The following is a 20881-nucleotide window of genomic DNA, read 5'->3' as shown; positions in this document are numbered from 1 at the left end:
GAATGAAAAAGCTTTGAGAGAAGCTTTTGTCCATGTTGTGTTCTCATTAGCAGTGTTCTCATTAGTGAAGCCTTGTGATAAAAATGGGTGCATTGCCCTAGTTTTTATTTGTTAGAACTAAAATCCAATGTGCACGTATCCCTGATTTTTTTTTTTTGTTTCCTTATCCACCTATGCTGTGCCTTGCATGAGTGCCTCGCTACCCTGTCCCTTCCTCTGTGTGCAATCCCAGCGTGAGAGTCTCACCCTCCTTTCCCTTCCTTTCCTCTCCTTTTGGCACATGCCATGAGCTGGCAAGATCTCACCCCACACTGTAAGCTTGATAAAGGCTGAATAGTGACACTCGCAGAGGGAAATGTCTGCCCTACCCAGTTTTAGAAACAAACGCAAAACTCTCAGTTTTAAAACTGGTTTTCTTAGAATCTGTATGAGCCCTGCAGAGAGAAGCTCCTTCAGAGGTGGTTCAGAAAATGAATTTACCTTTGGGGCTCTGAAGTGCCCTACAAAGGAGCTGTTCTCCATTTCCTCTGACACATGAAGAAGGTGGTGCTCCTGTCTCCTAAATTAGTCAACATTACCTAAAGCTGGGCAAAACTGAGGTTCAGAAGCTGAGCTATCTTGAGTTGTCCTTGGGTGAATAAGTTTTCTCCTGTAGCAACCATACTTTGAGAAGAAAAGTAATAATCTTCTAATACATGTTCCTTTGATAAAAAGGTAGTTATATTAAGTGTGTTCAGAAGCTTTCCAAGGCCCCAAGTTAATCTTGAACGTTTTCTAGCTGTGTCTATAGACAGAAGAAAGTGTCTGTGAAGCAAACTGCAGCAGACAATCCCTGTAGCAGGCAACCCAAAGCTGTGACAGCAGCAGAGTACTGGCTTTCTCAAACTGCACTAGAAATGTGCTGCAACCTCAGGCTGCAGTATCCATCAAGAGAAGGTTTTGGATTCTCTGTTCTGTGCCCTTTGCCTTTCAGCTGGGACCAAACTGTCCTGTGTATTGCAGGGTGTGGATAACAAAGCCCCTCCTGAGGCAGCTAGACAGAATCTTAGAAAGTTGATTAACATGGCAGACTATTAAAAATGTAAGAACAGCAATTTGTGGGCCTGGTTTTGTTTGAGATACAGGGCTGCACTCCTTCATGAGAGAAATTTTCCATTTAAGTACTTAGTACTTTCTGTTTCTGATTTATCTAGAAACTCTGGCATTTTCTCTGTCTAAAAGTCTCATTACTACTAAGACTCTCATGATATTTTGGCAAGTCTACTCCTCATTATGGATAAAATCAGTAAGTACAGAAACATATTGGACAAGAACTTTTTTTTTAAGTGAAAGAAAACTTGAATTCCAAGTGAACAGTTCATTTTTCACTTTACTTTTCCTAATTACTTCCTTTGTTGCACTATCATTTCAAAACAGACCTCTGTCCTTACTTTTCACCTTTTTTCAAAGTCCAGTTTTCTTGTTTCAACTTTAAAAGCTGAGGTGGTTTTTTTTTCCTTTTCCTTTTTTTTTTTTTTTTTTTTTTTGAGAACTACTGTTTTCATCTTAATTGCTGAAATTAGCAGACAAAGGAAATCGGAGGCTGAAGAAGCTAGAAAAATGCTAGGAAAGAGGAGATGATGGAAGAAAATTACAGAAATACATAAAACACAGTAAAGAAAAGATAAAAATATGGGAAGTGTGGGAAAAACAGAAAGTATGGGGAGAAAAAGCAAACAGAAAAGGAAAAGAATTGCATTGCTAGAGAATGAGATTTCCACTCCCTCCTTGCCTGCACTGCAATGCTTATGTGTTTGCAGGAAGCATACTGGGGTTTATGGAAACATCTTCCCTGTTGTCATCCCTGGATAGAATGAGTCCTTTGAAATTACTTACAGGAGTGGAAAAGTCATTAATCAAGCCATCTTCCTAGCCTATTTCGTGAGTCTTTCTCTTTTTAAGTCACCTTAGCGGAGCAGGGAGAGGAGGAAAATGAAGAATAGGAGTGATCGTCTCAGGACTGGAAAAAACTGGACCAGGTCTGGAAGAAAAAGAAACAAAAAGAGAGTCTAAAACAGAGCTTCCTACTACCAATGTACCTCTAAAAAAAGGGAGAATGTGGTTGTGTGTGATTTGCTATAGGAAGTAGAGGAAGGTCAATACAACAACAACAAAAAAAAAGCCAGCAACTTAAAAAATATTATTTTCTACTTTATATATTTGAAAAAAAAAGGAATGCTTAAATGAAATACTTAATTTTATTTGTGCTTGTTTGGATGGTATGATGGCCAGGAATTGTTTGTTTCAAGGGGGTCTGCTTCACCTCTTTGTTCTACTATGGGAACAAGTTTCTCATACTGTTTATGTCTCAAGACCCATGCCAGAAGTCTGCAGTTCTTGTCTTCCTGTGCAGAACCGTTTTGCTTGGCTGTGAGCATAAAAGCTCTAGGGAGGCACTGTCTATTAAGGCTAATTCTGTTTCAGCCTTATCCAATACTTTTGTCTTTTGTGTGGCTCTCTCACACTGTGTAGTTTGGCTGTAGTTATAATCTGTGTGCCTCTGGCCTATGAAATGTTGTGCTGGTTCAGTTGCTTTCCAGTGGCCATGTTCCACACTCTCTTTCTCAGAAATTTACAGAGCTTAAGTGTATCTACTGATCAGTCTGACCTTCTGCACAGAACCAGGTCCAGAACTCTGTGCATCAGTCCCAGTAAATCCAGACTGCATTTCAGCACAGCTGGTATGGCCTGGAAGATGGGACCAGTGGAGGGAGATCTCAAAATAAATTGTTCAGAAACTAGGGTTTTCAAAAGTACAGTGCTGTACTGAGTAGACCTGTCCAAATTAGTACTGAAACCAGTGACACAGTGGTTCTTTGCTAGTTCTTTTTATGCTTGATGAGAAACAGTCCTAAGTATTCTGGGAGGACCATGCTGTTCAGGCTCTGCTCTTTGCCATGTAGGCAATACTGCTTTGTTCAATGCTGGTGGGAAGGTCTCTGATGGATGCTGGTGAGATGCACTGTGGATGTGCCTGTTACATTTCAGGAACAAAAAATCCCACTGACCTCCAGTGGAAGTTCTAGAAACACTGCTGATTTATTAGAGTGTTTCTGGTACTCCCTCTCTAACTGGATTTTGAGATCCACATGGGTGGCTGCTGTTGCTACTGCTGCAGATGGGTGATTAGTATTATGTGAAGTCCTGGAGAACCCAAAGAAATCTAAGGTGCTGTGGTTATGTATGATCACCACACACACAGCAAAGAGATCTTATTGCAACATGCATGTTTTTGTGATGTCCTGCAGAGAAGCAACATATACTGGGGGAATGATCTTACTCAAATTCTTAAGAGGATACCGTGATGAAGAGCTTTGGTGCTACACGCAGCATCTGGGATAATATCCAAAAAGCCCAGATGTTTAGTCTTCAGTGGGTTCATTTTAAGCTATTAAATGTGGAGTTAGTTTTTTGGTTGGAAGATGGCTTTTTCTTAATTCTGCTAGCGTGCACTAAAATGTTGACTTTCCTGAGGGAAGCTTGATTCTGTTGGTTGCCCATTAAACAAGTGCAAAGCACTTGTGCCACATATGTGAATTATGATTGGAATCATGTAGTTTTCTGGACTTTTTTTAAATTTATTTTTTCAAAAGGTCTTAGGTTTTGTTATCCAGGACAACAATGCCTTGATGCAATAAACACAGACTTCCTAAGTGACAAAATCCATGATAGGAAGGTGAAATGGGCATCCTAATTAGATGTAGTGTAGACTTAGGGAGGGAAAGGCTGTCTAATACTGATGTCTGTCTCCCATCATGTCATGCCATCATGCTTTGCATGACATCCTTCATCTGCTCCATCTGCTTGTTTCTAGATACAGGCAAGGAAAGGCTACTCTTCTTCTTAATGTGTAATGTTTGTCACAACCATCTGGGAGGATAAAAGAAAAGCTAAGTAATAAAATGAATGACAGAATGGTATGATTTCTGGAAGATGAGGGAGGTTTTGTTTTTCCAAATATCTTCCCTGTCTGTTGCTGGAACCTCATATTGTCTTCCAGTGCAGGAGAGAGCACTAGGAAGGGTGAAGGTGTTGCACCCCATGAATAGATGAGAATAAATGGCAATCCCCATTTCTGTCAAAGGTTCCAAGCCTGGCATGTGAGGGAATTTGCACCTCAGCTCCATATTACCCCCTACTCTTGCCCTTAAGAAGTGAAAAATAAACCTACGCTCAGGGTCATATAACACAGTATCACTCAATGTAATAGAAATAACCAGTACAGGATCTTTTGATTGCATTATATACAGAAATACATGGCTGTGCCATCTTCTGATTGATGCACCACCTGCCTGTGTCACCTCTGGAACAGAGTCCCAGGTCTCTTGGGAGAGAGACCCAGAAATACAAAGTGGTGCCTAGGAAGGAGAAGGGGTAGAGTAGCAAGTTGCTGCCATCTCTGTGTAATGGAAATGAGATGGGTTTCCTTTGGTGGACACCCTTTTGGTCATGGGACCTGAGTAACTCTGTGTTCATTCTTTCAGCCAGCTAGTACCTCATCATCTTCCTCCATACACACCCCTCACTGCTTCCAGGGTCTGGTGGTGCTGTGGGAAGGTGCTTTCATCTGCATTTGGTCACAGAAACGGCTTTGAGAGCTGCAGGCCAGCAACAAAGCAAGCAGCAAATTTTGTAGTACAACATTTACACTCTTACGAAAGCACAGCCGTGCCTGCCGGATATTTGTCTGGCTAATTCTTGCTGTTGACAGGAAGCAGACATTCAGGCTCAAAACATTTACATATCTCTGCATTGACAACACCAACATGAATTTGGCGTCTGTGTGAGAGATGCGCAGCAGTGCCTGTGTCTATTCCCTGTCTCTCCTGCTGCAGCAAACGGAGGCTGAGTGACTGACCAAGAGCACACACACATACACACACACACACAAATAGGGGGGAGATTTTGCCCTCTTTCGTCAAAGACCAAAAAATAATTTTTGGTTGTCATTTCTTTATTTCTTTGATGTGGTGTATGAGGATCCTGCTGGGCACTTCAAATGTCTTTTTCTCTTTTTGTGCATTTTGGCTTCCTAGGCAAAATACATTTGCTGGGTTTGTGTGTCCCAGCTAAACTCTGCTGCTTCCTCTTTCATTTTTGTTTATTTGTTGTACTACGCTGATACACAGCCACTCTCTGCAAACTACTGCAGATCTGGACGTCTCAGTAATTCTCTGTATAATTTATAAAAATGGTGATATTTTTAATAATAAAGTATCCCTCATTAATAACAGAATATGATTATATCTGACTTGCCCTCACTTTCATTTTTAAAAAAGAATATTTTAGCATATCTCCCTTCCTCACATTTATCTTTTATTTTTTAAGTCTTGAAATTCATACCTTAAACTGGCTTAATGTGGTGAAAGTTGTTTTCCATGCCTTTCACTGGCAATATATATCAATGAGTTTGCTTCTTAGTTAAATCCTTAAGGGTCTCTGGAGACCCTAAACTTAACAGTTCAGAGGATGCCTGAGCATTTAGGAAAAGCTACAGAACATAGCCCTTGCTGATATTCTTGTGATCTGAATAGAACACAGCAGTCACCACCATCAGCAATGCCCACCTACCCCCTCTTTCTAAGGTATGTTTCAGATTTCTCATTTATTCTTCAATGATATTGCCACCAAAGCTCTCTCAATACCTGCTTGTTACACAAGGTGATTACTTGGAGAGGTAATTAGATAATCCTGAGGACTGGATTTTGAGAAAAAGAAAAAATCCAATAGTAAAATGATTTCCTTAGCATGTAATAGAAGAAATCCTGAATGGAAAGTTGGAAGATTATTTTTAGGGAAAGTATCAGAAGATTTTGTAAGTGCCCAAGCCATAAATGGCCACAGTTGTGAAGGCAATATATGGTACTTCCAGTAAGTAAAGGGTAATTTCAAAAGAACTATGTAAGTCACTGATGGAACCCCATGTGGTCATCTAATGTTGGCTTTTCATCATCCACATTCCAGAAAGACCCAGGATGTCTCTTCCAATCCCATATTTGTGCCTTTTTTTCTCTACAAGCTCTGTGAAGCCATGAATTTCAGTGTGCAAGCAGCTTCCTACATATTGGCATTTGTACACAGGGGCATTGTCCTCCTGCTGGTTTGACCTCCTGATGCCTCACAGTCATCATCCAGGTGGCTTCAGCATGGGCTTCAGTGAGCACCTTCCTCAGACCTTTGTGGTGTGGGACCCCCATGTTCTGTACCAGCAGGGAATGTTACATGCAAGATGACACTGAAGAGCTACCTAAAATACAATATAGGAAGGAAGGTGTTTGCTTCAGATTCAAATGTTATATTATCCACTTGATTCTTTTTCATGTATTAGAGATATGGGATTTCTAGTGATGAAAAACTTCTACTAGTTCGAAATTCAGATTTGATTAAAAGCCTGCACTTTACCCACTTTATCTGTCTTCCACTTACCTACATTGCAGAACTTTCTCAAATGTGAAGAAAATGGATTAGAGATCTTGAAAAGAGGTTTTCTGATATGATTATTTATTTTCTTCTCTTCTCCATTCTTCCTTTTTTCTATTTGTTTCCTTTTTTCTTTTTTTTTTTCATTTTGTCTCACTCTGGAAAACTAATAGCCATTTCTGGCTACAATAATAATAGCATTTTGAAACTTCAGGCTGAAGATAAATGTTGTAGATACATGAAAAAAGGCTCAGAAGGTGCAACTGGTATTTAACCACAAAATAAAAAAAAGAACACTCTGGGCAATATAACTATAAAACTTTAGAGATGCTTGCATTCTGATTGTCTGAAATGCTAAGTCCAAAATCATTGGGTAAAAATGTACGCTGTGTTTTTAACATGGATTTTGTTCTCACCTCTGTGTTGTGGCTTATCCTGCTCTGCGCTGTCCAGCTCTGCTGTGCTTCTCCTCCATAGCACAGGTGGAATGCTGTTTTTTACCACCAGTCATTTCTTGAAAGCACATTGACCTCTTTCCCAAAGGTCATCAGTATTTTAGCATGATGGTGGTGGTGGTATCAGGATCATCTTCTTAGAAATATGAAATATTCAGAAGTTATTGCTCATCTCTGCCTAAAGCTCCAAGAAATCATGAGTGTTGATGGTTGGAATAGGAGCTCTTTGCATGTTCTCCAAAATGTTTATCACAGCAAAGGTTGGCATGCTAGAATTGGGCAACTGGCATGAAAAAAACATTTCACTTTCTTGGGAAAGTGTTATCATTTTGCTGCCTTTTAGAAACTATAGTTGTTTTCTGAATTACAAGTGGTTTGCATAAAGAACATAAATTGCTGTGCTCTTTATCACTGCTTACTGTGTGACAAATATACAGTCCAATTTTTCAAGTGCAGTGTCTTGAAAATGAATGTGTATTTGAAATGAAAACCATTTCAGTACTTGAGCATCCTCCCTCTGGAACAGACTGGATAATAGCACGTTCATCACCTTGGGTTATTTTAATATTTCCTGAAGCCTGCACAAGATGCTTTCTATTTTCTTGTCAAAACACACTGAAAAGAAAATTATTTTTAATAAAGTACAGTAATCACAGTGTGATCACCAAGTGCATCTTCTCTTGTCAGATTGTTTCTTCCTACTTGCAAGGATTTGCAGTTACTTAATGTTAAGGTTCCCAGTGTTGGGAAGAAGAGAATGGAATATTTCATTTCTGACACAGATCCCTGGGTGATACAAAACATCCTCCTTTGCCTCCTAGAATAGTATCACTGAGTGCTGGTAGAGTTGGCTGCTGAGAGATTTCATTTCCCCCCTCCTGGTGTTTCTCTGCTGTCTTCCATGGGTGTGGTGCACTGGAAGTGAAGCACCCATAGGTTCTGTTCTGCCTGTCCAGAAATGCCTGCTGGAATGCCATGCCAGATTCCAGCCTTGAGAGATGCAGGACAGTATTAATGTTAATTTCTAACTATCCACAGGAGCTGGAATTAGTATCATAGTTTCTTAGGTTATGTGCTTTTTTGGTGAACAGCTGGTGGATAACTTGCTTAGCTTTCGGTAAACTGAGGTCCAGTACTGGGAAGAGAAAATCAGTTGTTTTACACAGGCACTGGGAGCTTTCAGAAGTAATGGCTGAATGATTTTTTTCCTAAACTGTTTCTCTACACCAGGTTTTTTACTCAAGTCACTCAGGTCTAAAATAAGTGATGGACAAATCTCAAGAGATTTGGTTTCATATCTTACCCAAACATTATCCAAGCTAAGTAAAGCTCTGGAGTCTGCATAACTGAGCATGAAACCTCAGAAGAGCAGACTTTCTCATGAGAGTGTCAGTGTTTCCTGCTGTCTGGAAATACCGAGAAAATAGTCTTTCTTGTGGTATTTTGAAACTTCAGCATCTGGACGTCGCTGTAATCAGAGGAAAGTGAATATGAAAAGTAGCGGTTTAAAAAGCAAACCCTTTTCCAGTCTTGGGTGTAAGGGTTCCTTTCAAGTTTTTCAGGGAAGCTATTAATGCATACTGTAACTCTGGATCTCAAAGCAGGTGATATAAATCTGAAACTGCAAATTCTGGTTATTTTGTTCTGGGCATTGCAAAATATTGTGAGGCACTGAGTGTTTCTCCAGTCAAGGAAAGAAACAGCTATTGTATCCTTCCCTCCCTTTTATATAAATATGTAACTGAGCGCTCCTCTTGCTGTATTTCTTTGGGAGAGCATTCTGCTTTCTTCAGTCACTGCTTAAAGTGTGAAATTTAGCTCAGCTGCAGAACTACAATGACTGTCTCATGCTACAGAAATCTAGTGAAAATAATCTTAATGATCACATTATGCAACTAATGTATTGATAAAAATGTTATGGTGGTAAATAACTGTAATGTTGAATCTTGCATAGGTTTATATGGCAATTGTAGATGTGAACTATCCCTGTATTTAAAAATAGAGTTACTCTTCATTTTGAATTCTGACAGTGAATCAATGGGACTTGAGGAGAGATTTACTTTGAAAGTGAAAGATGGAAAAGTGTGTTTATCTCTTGTTCTTCTGACACTGCGAGATTTACAATGCTTTTTATTTGGTCAGTCCATATTTAGTAACTTGAGCAATGAATTTTCCATCATTGGTTTTGTGTGATTAATCCAAGTTTGCGCTGGTAGCAAATACTAGGAAATATTTCTCAACTTCCCTCTGTTTATTTTCACCAAGATTTTTGTTCTTTGACAGGTCCTCACAAAGTCTTAGGTCTCTCTGTGCTGGTGACGTGCTGCAATTAGGGTTACCCATAAGTATTCATGCACATTAGGTTCACTTTTAAGGCCCCAAACATTTGTCATATTGTTAGGGATAAACAAATTGTGTTCTGCCATTTGCAAAATCTGGATTTTTATGGCTGTGTTTGTGCTCTTTCTAGGATTTTCTTCAGTTTGCCAGTCTTTGGGGTTCTGAATTGCCAGGAATGCAGTGTAAATTGAGAGAGGGTACTCAAGTGCAATACTGTTTTCTTGATAGGTGTATTTGCTCAATTCATAATTTCTTATGCCTCTCCCCCTCAGAGTTGTGATTGCAAGAATCTTTCACAAAAAGCTTTTGTCAGTTTTGAGATCTGCTTCTGTTCCTTCAGAGACTAAGGTTTTGGAAGCATGAAGTTCCAGAAAAATAGACATGAATATGCATATACATATAGTTACTTACTTGTTGTATAAGTACTTCTTTCCCACATAGCAAAATTTTGTAGGTGTCTTTGTACTGTTTCCTTCACTTATCAGAGACTGACAAAAATAATTTAGAAGCAGTTTAAAATACATTTAAAGATCATCATGAGTTTCATACTTCAGTTTTGCATTAAAGTAATATCATTAGTTACTCAGTGCAATTAATAATAACCTGTATTCTTATGCACTCTGCTTAATTCAAAGTAATTGAATGTTCAAATTAAGAATGTGTTTGCAAAGAGATCTCTAAAAATTCTGTTAGTTAGTGCTGGTTTTCTGCATTTTTCTTGTTATAAAGGGAATTCAAATAATGCAAGAAGCAAAAGAAATCACTGCAGAAACGTAATCAAAGTGACAGTTTTGTGCTGTATTTCCATATCAAGCTAAAACAACAAAAAAAATCAGCTATATATGAATACTTAACAATGTAGGTGTATCTCTGGGGAGTGATCTGAAATGAAGGGACTATCTTTTCTTTCTTGCATTTAAGAGTCTTCACTTCCAATTATTTTTCTAACTATATATTAGCTGTTTTAATTAAAAGGTGATGATTCACCACTTTCTAGCCACTGAGAACATTTTTATAAAGTAGAGATTTAAAAATGGTAATGGTGTAGGCTATTTTACTATTACTCTGAGAATTTGGAGCTGTAGGAATATTTTAGCACAATTCGAACACTGAAGGAAAAAGCTGTTTTTGGTAATTTTGTGTTCAAGGGTGATTCAACCTCTCTGCTTGCTAACTCTAATTTTCCAAGGCTTATAAAACTTTTATTTGGTTCTTTATCTGAGCATAAAACAATGTCTGAAAATTGCATAGTAAATTACTAGATAATCACTTCTTTTGCAGACTGATTGTCAGAACAAATACTGCCTTTTAAGTGACACTCTAAATAAGTGCTGGGCAAAAATGAACTTGAAAACTCAAATTAACTTAGGCTTTTGTGAAATCCTAGTGGTTTCTTCTAAGTGTGAAGGAGAAACATCTCTGATAATTATCTTTGATTATATTATTTGCTTAGCTGTGTATTCATACTAGTGTTTGTGTCAAAACTTCATGCTTGTGTCTTGAAAGGTATGCGTATATATGTATAGATATGTGGAGGTGTTATCATAAAGTTAAGGTATTTGTGATAAATATATTCTGTTTAATGGTTTCTTAATTCGTCAAGTAATTTTGACTGCTGCCTCTTCCCTAGGCTAGTATTCCTCTCCCTTATCACATCTCCTTGGTGGGTGGGGAGGGGTGTAATTTCCAGTCTCTAAGTAATGTTAGCAGAAACATTGGTGAAAAAAGCAAGCACTGTCTTGAAATTACTTTAGCCTCCTTTTTTGTCCAAACAACCTCTATACTCCTTGAAGACCCAACCTGTATGATATGCTCAGTCTTCTCTGTTCTGGATTTCAGATCTAATATATTGAATTCTAGATGGTCAGAAAAGGGGCTGGGAACTTTTTTTACACTAAAAAATATGCTGGTGGCAAGCACAGTTCCAAATGGTCTGGTGCATCAGACCTAGGAAAAAAGTTTAGGTATAGTGGAATTGTAATTATGCATAGGCAAATCTGTGTTCATATTTTAAAAAATTCTCCACTACTATGTAATATTATACAAAATTTACAATGGTGCCGAAAGGAGTTGTTGTGACCAAGTCAAGCTCTCCAATGTGGGAAAATGTCAAAGCTGGAGTTCCTTCTTTGCCACAACTTCCCTTGAACGCCCACGTCAGTCCCTAGTACAGAGGGCCTGGCAGGAGTAGGGGCTGCTGGGACAGTCAGCCTTTTCCATCTGTCAGGAAGGAAGCGAAGATATTAACGTTCAGAAACCAACCATTAACTCTTTTGATGAAGTGAGTTTGTTGGCATCAGTGGAACCAGAAGAGCTCCTCAGTATGTGTGAGCTCCCCATCAATGTATTTAGGTGCTTTCAAGGTTAGTGAGCCAGGAACACTGGCTGAATTAGTGCCCAGACTCCATGCCTATTTCCTGGCTGGATGGCTCAGGTCTCTGTCTCTTGTCTCTGCTTGTGTGGATGTATGGGAGGCAGAAAACAGAGAGTTTGAATTTAAGTGATTCAAAGCAGCACCTGGTCAGAGGTCAGATGTGGTGTTTGTCCTTGTGTCAGGGTCAGGCTCAGAGCTCACCATCCCCAGCTTATCTTCCCTCATTTGTCATGGCTTCCCCTTTCTCAGCCGCCTGCCAGAGGTTCCTGTCTTTGCAGAGGTCCATCTCAGCAACGTACCAGGGCACTCCACTCCTCACTTTTAGGAAACCACTCTTCTCCTGCTCTTTGGCCTTTTTTTCATTTTATTTTGACCCTAGGTGATCAGGTGGCTGCCAGGCTGTGGCTTGGCTGCATGTTACCCTTTCAAACCCACTGGTGGTTGCGGGGACGTGGGTGGGCCAGTTCTGGGGGCAGTGCCAGCAGGAAGGATGGAGGCTCTGCAGGGACCTGAAGCTGTGCAGTCAGCACAGGAGGGAGGCAGGGCAGGCTGGTGTGGTGCAGATTAGTTCAGCAGCCATGGCAGCTCCCTTTCCCACAGTGACAGCAATGACAACGGAGCATCTTCCATGCAGAAAAGCACCTTGGTGTGCTAGCTGTAAGCACTAATTGGGGGTCAAGTGCCAGGATACCCCAAAACTGCTGTTCCCCTGAACTCTGAGTAACTAATGCTGCTTTCAACAGTGACTGAGGAGCTACCTCAATGCTCCAAGAAGGCAGCAGGGCTCTCATTCCTGTCACTACACCAGCGGAGCTCCCCGGAGGTGAAGTGTAAAGCCTGTGTGTGCCAGGAGAAGCTCACCTTTGCTCTGTGCCACTGTCCAGCACTTCACAAGAATTATGGGAACCTCAAGTGGCAGGCAGTCCCTTAAATTGCTTGGCATTACCCCTAAGTACCCAATCCATCAGGGCAATTCAGAGTTTGATGTCTAAGAGCCCTACACACCTGCAATTACTTAAATCCACAAAATTGCACCCGTAGGTATTTGCAGGCACAAAAATGTTGGCATAAAATTAGAGGCCATTTCCTAAAACCTGTGCCGAAATTTTGATGATATACTATATGAGGGGTTGTTATTTTGAAATGGATTTGTAGAAAGCAATTGAAAATCTCCAGGCATCCCATCTGTGTTTAAAGTAACAACAATAACAAAACTTTAAATTAGCATAGGAGATTTAAGACATTTCAGGAAAACATTGATTAAATCTGCCAATGAAATGAACGTGTTTGGCGAGTGACCTAATTAGTGTATGCTTGGTTCTTTTTCACTGCACTGCTTACCACTAATTGCTGTTCTGCTGGTCTTCTCCTGACAAGTAAGAAAAAACAAGGATGAGGGATTTGTTGAGGAAATAGTGACATTCAGTTTTAATTCATTTGAACCTGCTGCCAAGCTTAATTATGGAACTGAGAAACTGAGACCGGGAGGCCCCCAGCCATTTAGGTTATAGGAGACGGAGATGTTTAGTGTCTGCCAGTGTATTTGGGTAGCACTTATTGCAGCTAGCTATAAACTTGAGTTTGCTGATGCTTAGCTGTTTTCTTTCCCCCACAGGTAAAAAAAAAACCCCACACTGGTTTTATTTTTAAAATTTAATTATTTAGCCCTAATGGCATCAGGCCAGTACAAAATTACAGGCACTGTATTTCTTAAAAGGAAGGTTTAACAATTATTCTAGATAGTCTTGTCCCGGGTTTCTTTTTGTGTGTGCTTGCATGTAGGAACTTGTAATATGTCATTCTACAAAAAAACCTCAAGATCCTGGAGGACTTGTAGCATTGGAGTACCAAAGTCACCCTCAGTGTAAGTACACTTGAGGTGAAGGGGTCATGTTAGTGATAAGTTCAATTCCCATCCCTCAAAGCAGCAGGGGACAACACAGCTTTCCCTATTTCTGTTTGGAGTTCTTAAAGGAAAATGTCAGGATGCTTCAGAAAAAAAGAGGAAATAGTTTTGGTTTTGGTTTCCTGTGGTGGTGAAGGATTCTTGTGAGCACAGTCTGAAGGTCCTGGTTTACAATCTGAGTTCATTTTTCATGTTCTGCATAAAAACTGGGGGAAAGAAATGTATAATCCATTGACCAGAATGTTTACAAGGCAGTGAACACACAATAAAAATGCAGGGGAGAGAGAAGAAAAGAAAAAAAAAAAGCTGTGGAATTTGAGTCTAGCAGAGGGACAGTCTGATGGGGCTTGCACTTGTTTTTAAAGGAGGAAAAAGAAATGTGTTTTCTTAGAGCAGCGTCTGATTGGCAGACCCTGATCTGAATTTCATCCCAGGGGATGATTCCAACCATTTTCCTACCTCTTCCCAGGAGAAACCAGGGAAGAGAATAGGGATCGATGCTGGAGCAGCCAAACCCAGCCACAGTGCACCTGCCAGGGGCAGCCACAGCAGCCCAGTTCTGCTGGCAGGGAGCACAACCCACTTCAGCCACAGCCTGGACAGGAGGGAAGAACTCAGCACAGGGAGTTTGGGGCTTCATTTGCACTTTGGAGAACACTGGAGAAGATGTTCCAATATCCAGTTTTAGCTTTTGTGGGGGCTAAACTTCACCCACCCAGACAACTATATTAAAAAAAAACAACAAACCAACAACAAAAAACCCCAAACACACAAAAACCCAAACAGAAAAACCAACACTATTTAGTTAGTGCCCAAGACACAAAAAATGAAGTGAGATTATAAACAAATGCAATATTTCAGTGTAGGTCACTAACATGGACTATAAACATCTACGTGGAAGAACGGAAACTGTAGAGAAAGGCATCATGCCTGGTTTTCTGTTATATAGCATTGCAGGGTTCTTGTAAGGATACTTGAATGCTGAAACAGCCTGGGAACTTGGCTTCCCTTGCGGCAGATTGATGTTCTTTGGACGGGTTTCCAGCCATGGAGTGATTTTGTCCTGATGTTCTGTGTGTGGTGGAGAGATGTGTCAGGAGGGGGGAGGGCTAGAAAAAGATACTTGGAATGGAAATGAGCTTGAGGGAAGGAAAAAGAACAGCTTTGCAGTGAGACTGGGAGTAGTAATACTAGAATGCATAATGGGCAGCTAAAGATGTAGGGTTTTTTGTCTCGAGACTCCACTGGATTTCTGATATGGTCATAGAGCCCTTTGTCTCCACTGAAACAATTCTTAGAAGATATTAATGGTTTTAGATATTATGGACTAATGTTACTCTTCAATGATTTATTATGCTAGATATACCTGATATCTATGATACAACACTGGAATATTCTTACACATTCTGTTTTTTATTTATGAGCAAAACTAACTTAGATGTGAATAATTACTGTGCTGTCTAGAAAGTCAGATTAAAAATAAATTCCTTTCTATTCCTTCAGGCATGAAACCTGCACTGTACGCAGGTGCTAAATATAAAAATCTAACTCTATTACCTGTTTTTTATGACAATGTTAAAATTACTTTTGCCCTTTTACCTCCTAATTGTTGGGCATGGAAATGGTGAAAAATAAAACACAATTTCGTTTCCTGAGAAGACCACCTCACTGTCCTAAAAAGTCATTTTCTCAGTGTTTGATCCAAGCCATCCCTTCACTTCCCAAGATGTTTCAGATTTCCCATTTGACAGCTCTGGCTTCTTGTCAGGATCTCTCATATAGGAAATTGGAAGTTACATCTAATTGTATCTCCTTCTTCCTCCCAGAAGTTTCTCTTCCAGAGGGCAAAGGCTTCCAGGGAGGACTCTTGCTCTTTTGTAGCAAGTTTTTTAGTTCAAAGCAGCATCAACTTTACTGCTGCTCTGCAATGAGAAGAGAGCTTGGATAGCACTGCAAAGGAAAATGAGATGTAGGACAAGCTGATTTTAAAATGGCTTGCAGTAAAAAGGGAAAATCAAATGAGGGAATCAGAGAAGGTCAAACACTCCTCACATCCCCAAGTTGATCAAACTTTAGAGTTTATTAGATTTGTTATCACAGTGTCCCTCAATCTGTCAGTGTCTGTATTGCAGTGTCCCTCAATCTGCAGTAATGCCCTATCAAAAAAAAACCACAACTCCCCAGTCCTCCCCATGAAAAGAAACTCTCCACCAAACAAACAAAATAGAAAACTGAGCAAAGAAAAGAAAATAAAGGTTCCGATCTTGACTTTGTTACAGAATAGTGCTGTTCATGCTCCTTAAGTCAGCAGTTTCTTTAATAATTTTGTGTTTCTTTTTTCTTATTTCTTTTAGTTTTCTTTAAACTTTGTGGATGAGATTTAAACCAAGAAACAAAAACGTCCATGTACACAAAATTCTTTCATGATTGGACATTGTGCAATGTATGCATACCAAAATAATAATAGAGATGTTTGTAATTTCAGGGGCAAGGTGATAACAAGCACATAATCTTATATCTAGATTTGGTGTAGAGAGGATGGCAATGAAATTTCCCAGGAGCAGGAAGAAAGGATGGGAAAAAAAATACAAATGGATACAGCAGGAAATAATATCAGTGGTTGCCTCCTGTAGGATGTGTATTGACCTAGTAAGTGGAGATGTCTGCAAAGAATCTATAAATATGCTTGAGCTAATATTATTAAAGCTTTCAGGTGGTTCAGTTTCATCCATATGGCTTTTCAGGGAGATGCCAAAGATGTGGCCCTTGGCCATAGCTTGTCTGAGCAGCACATACCTACCTGCACTGTAATTGCTTAATAAGATGTAGGGGTTTTCCCTGGATGGATTGTGAAATATATGCAGCTGCCTAAATAGGTTCTTGGTGAGATTTTTAGATCTTCCTAATTCAGTTGAAATCTTTATGAGCAAGACATTTGAATGCTGTTGAAGGTCATGGAGAGCTCAGTGCTTTAAAAGTTGTGAAAAGTCAACTCCTTGCTTTCTTACCCCTGCCTTATGTCTTTAGGAAAATAAAAATAGTTTCAGAGTTTTTACTATCCATTAGGGGCATAACAGCACTGGGCTTCCTTGAACATACCAGTGTTGCTGGCTAAAGGAAGAAGAAAATGGAGAGGGAGGAAGAGAAGATAGGAAGTGACTGGCTGATTAATATACTAAACTAACGCAAATACTGGGAGTAAGAAAGCCACTTAAAAGCAGATGATTATCCCTTGCCAATCCCTAAGATCTAACTCTAAGCTGTTGTTCAGATGATACCCCAAAGCAATTCCTGGCAGAGATCTGTCCCTTGTTCCAGCAGAGAGAGCAGGGAGATGAAAGGGATGTGGTTTAACCAAAGCTGAGACATTGCTATCTCGCTGTCTTCCAGAGCTATCTGGCAGTTGCCTGTAGAGCACACTCTGGAATTTCTCCCTGAACTGGTCCCACCTGCTGGAAGGCTGCTCCCCCTGCCCCTGCACACATGGCCCAAGACTGCCACACAGACTTGTTGCCCTCCTTTTCTGAAGCTTAGTCTTTGTATGGCTTTAAAGGACAGGAGAAAGATTGTTTTCTCCTGAAACCAGGCACTTCAAGCTGTGGCTTTGTATCCCAGGAAGGTCCATAATGTTACCTCCTTTCGTGGAAGAGATGGGGCAGGACTCCAGAGCACTGAGTGTGTGTGCCCTTCTGCACACATTAAAGGTGCTGCTAGGCACCTTTAATCTGTTAGGACAGACAAAGACCTTCCTACAATGCCCCCTCTGCTTCATATCTTCTGGCACTTTGAAGCTTCAGGTCACTGCATTCCCTTAAACCCCACTAGGTTCAGGAGAAAAGATGTGACAAATAGAGGTGTGGTGGCAGTGTTACTGCAAAATTATGAGACAGTGTGAAAGATTGGAAAGATTTTCCTTCTTTATGAAAAAAAAAATCTTTATCTGTGCTCATACACGTGGATAATACTGAAAATCTGTATTTAAAGATTGGAAAGATTTTCCTTCTTTATGAAAAAAAAATCTTTATCTGTGCTCATACACATGGATAATACTGAAAATCTGTTTATTTTCCAGGTTATGGTTTTGTAGATTTTGACAGTCCCGCAGCAGCACAGAAAGCAGTAGCATCTCTCAAAGCAAATGGCGTGCAGGCGCAGATGGCAAAGGTAAGAAGAACTATGTCACTGCAGGTTTATTTCAGCTGTTGGGTTAAATTTCCAAGGGTTTGTTTTGCTCCTGTTTTTCTCAAGGTTTTGGATTGCTTATTCCAAAGATTCTTTGATCCTTTGGCTCCAGGGCCTTGTTCATCCCATGGTTTGTCTGTGTTCTTGAGAGCTGTGTCTCATGTAATGGGCTCTGCTCTGACTCTCTCTGTCCCCCTGTTTGGAGAGGGTTGTAAGACAGAGCTCCGAAGTGGAAGAGCATTGGAAATGCCTTTTGCTAAGTACTAGGTGAAAGAGTTGCCTTTTCTTTACCTTGAACTTGTCTTCATTTGGTTCCTTTGCTTTGGAAAGTTACGCGTTTCTGATGTGGCTGGTGGGTTTCTCTGAAGGAATGATTGAGCATAAGGAAAATCTGGTTGATCTGCCTAGGTTTGGCTTCTGCTTGTTGAGGTTTTTTATTTATTTTGAGGATGTAAATGAAAGTGTTGAAGTTTGCTGAAGGAATAGTTGCTAAAGGTCTGGAGGAGATTGACATCTGCTCACAGAGGCTGCAGGAGCTGTAGCAAGAACAGTGAGCTCAGTCACTCTGGTCTTGGTATTGTCCTTTGTCCCTGGCAAAGGGCTTGATGGTGAGACAGGGATAATAGTAATAATCATGGTGTGGTCCAGCTTTTGCCTTTCTGAAGGTGGAATAATGTGTCTTTGGGCTCTAGACTGTGTCAGCCAGCAAAAATAGCTTTTGCTTTCTACTTAAAAATGCCTTGCCTGAGAATCTCAAAAAGCACTTAATATTGTCTGATTTAGTCTCTCTAGAAATGATGCTGTCCTAGAACCTAAAACAGTGAAAGCAAAAAATGAGGGAAATCTGGAAATCAACTAATAAACAACCATCAGATTTGAAGATTTCCACTTAAAGGAATGTTGGTGGTTTAAACCTTTGCTTTTCAGTGATGTCTTAGTAAAAACATAGTTTTGTTTTGTTGTGTGTTTTTTTTTAATTATTATTTTATTTTAGGGAGAAAAGTAATTGGTGTTAAACGAGGTTCTTTTGCCTTCTACTGAATTGCACACTCTGTGCCTGAAAGAAACTGGATGTCAACGATGGATTTTTGTTTAACAGTGCCCCACAATGCAAGCTAGGCTGTTTTATTGGTTCTTAGTTTTTATTGACACATGGTGATAAAAAATATTTGCTTCAAATGGGTAAAAGATGGCAAGCAGAAGAATGTGAACTTCTGCTAAGGGTTGTGCTATTTTATTTCTCAGATATACAGCAGCTCCTTGTTAAAATACAGGCAATTTGATGCATTAGTCAAGCTGTGGAAAAGAAACCAAAGACAAGAGATATGTTTTGTTCCAATGATTTATATCAAATAGCCCTTTCTAGAAAGGAGTAAATCTATATAAATCTGTAAAAAATCTAAATCCATATAAAACTGTACAGTTATGGATTTAAAATTACAGATTTAAAGATAGGATTGAAAGATAAATCTATGCTTGAGGTTGTCAGGATTCAGAACAATGAACAATTGCAGTACTTAAATTCGTGGAAACACCAGAAAAGATGGTGACTTAAAACGTTGTGGTTTGGATTGTCCAATATTTAGGGACTAAAAGCAAAGCCTGATGTTTTCAGAGTGGGAAGAGCTGTACCAGCCCTTGGTTGGTTTCTTTTCTGGGGAACCTGTGGCAGGAGTAGTTTTTTGCCCTGTGAGATTTTGAGGCGGCTGGTGCGTGCAGCTTTGTTTGCATAAGACTGACTGTATTTTTATTATTTAGCCATGGTGCCTGGAATCTCAGATAGATTCTTTTGAGTGTGTTTGATAGCTCAAGATAAATATACAACTGACTTTTCTTATCTCTGAAAAAATCTAAGTATTTAGAAAAATGAGGTTTCAAAGGAAATTGAGATGACTCCACACAAAGTACCTCACACTGCCGAGAAGGCAGGAGCCTGGGAAAGCAAATCCATTGGAGAAACATGTTAGTTCTTGCATATGTTGGAAGCCAAGTTGCATAACAGGACTGAAAGACAGCATTACCTGCCAGTGTCTGAATTAACAGTGAGGGCTCAGAAGAGGTCTGAGGAAAGGGGCAGAACAATTATTTAACCTGCATTTCTGGAAGTTTATCCAGAGCAGTTTCAATTCAAGAGCTGCTCCCAAATAAAATCAAAATAAAAAAAGTTAAATCTGAAGAAATTCCCTAAAGTTTTATGTGCCATGCTTTCATAGTATCAGTGTCTCCTTTCACTCTGCATTGCAAAGCAGTGAAACTGCCCTGTATGGAGGCCAGAGAGGAGACAGACTGTAACCTGTGTTCAGCAAGTGTCAAAAAATCTCAGTCCAACTGTGGATGCTTTTGAGTAAAGGTGAAGAGGCATTGGCCAACTCTTTCTATGTGCTGGCCTTCTTCAGTAGTGAGAGAAAATATGCTGAAGTGTCGGTATTGTCTGTGATGTTTTCCTGGAGAGAGCTCTTGCTCGGAAAGAGTGGTTCTTTCTCAGTTTTAGCACAATATAATTTTTCTCATAGAAATCCAGGAATCTTCTTTGAAAAACAAAACGCAGAACTGAACCCCTGTCCATGTTGGCTAGCAGAAGTATCTTGTGGATTCTTGAGTAAAATATACTCATTTTATCGATGCTAAAATACAGCCGCCTCCCTCTTTTTTTATAGAATTTGGACAGCATTTTGGCTGATTTTGTTTTAGACTGCTGCCTCTGGAAGAAGGTTAAACTCTGGTGGATTGATGCTCCAAGTCCCATCAGTACTGGAAGACTTGTTCTGTCGAGGCTAATACACCCCATAAACCAACAATGGGAAAAAAACCCCAACTGTTAAACATGTCTGAATTTCTCTTTTTTGTTCTGGTTTGAGGCAGGCAGGTGAGGATTTGGCTGAGGGAGAGGAACAGCAGTAGTATGCCTACAGAGCTAGTGGTGGCAGCTGAGGAGATGAGGTCTCATGTGGCCAGCTTGGTGGGACAAGGACCCACACAACCTCCCACCCACAGGAGAGTTGTGTGAGTCTCTTGCACTCAGGTGTTGTCACCTGGCTTCTTTTCCATTTCTCTCTCAGAGGTCCATGAACCAGGAGTTCTGACCACTTCTGCTGTCCTGTGTTCACCTAAGTTGTCCATCTTTTCCAAAAGTGCTTATTAAGCATTTCATTTATTGATCCCTCA

General features: G+C 40.0%; 1 protein-coding gene across 6 annotated transcripts in view; it reads left to right on the top strand.

Annotated features, from left to right (window-relative positions):
• Window positions 1-20881, top strand: part of RBMS3 (RNA binding motif single stranded interacting protein 3) — a 703420-nt gene that overhangs the window by 426413 nt on the left and 256126 nt on the right. For all 6 annotated transcript variants that reach the window (XM_039705023.1, XM_039705047.1, XM_039705038.1 and 3 more), the window contains one exon: window positions 17607-17698. In XM_039705023.1, the coding sequence (XP_039560957.1) occupies window positions 17607-17698 (92 nt within the window). The remainder of the gene's footprint in view (window positions 1-17606; window positions 17699-20881) is intronic.

Source organism: Passer montanus, unplaced genomic scaffold, assembly GCF_014805655.1.
Source record: "Passer montanus isolate IOZ18808 unplaced genomic scaffold, ASM1480565v1 scaffold10, whole genome shotgun sequence".
Lineage (NCBI taxonomy): Eukaryota > Metazoa > Chordata > Aves > Passeriformes > Passeridae > Passer > Passer montanus.
Note: the sequence above shows the minus strand (reverse complement) of the source record. Positions and strands in the feature narration are given on the sequence as shown.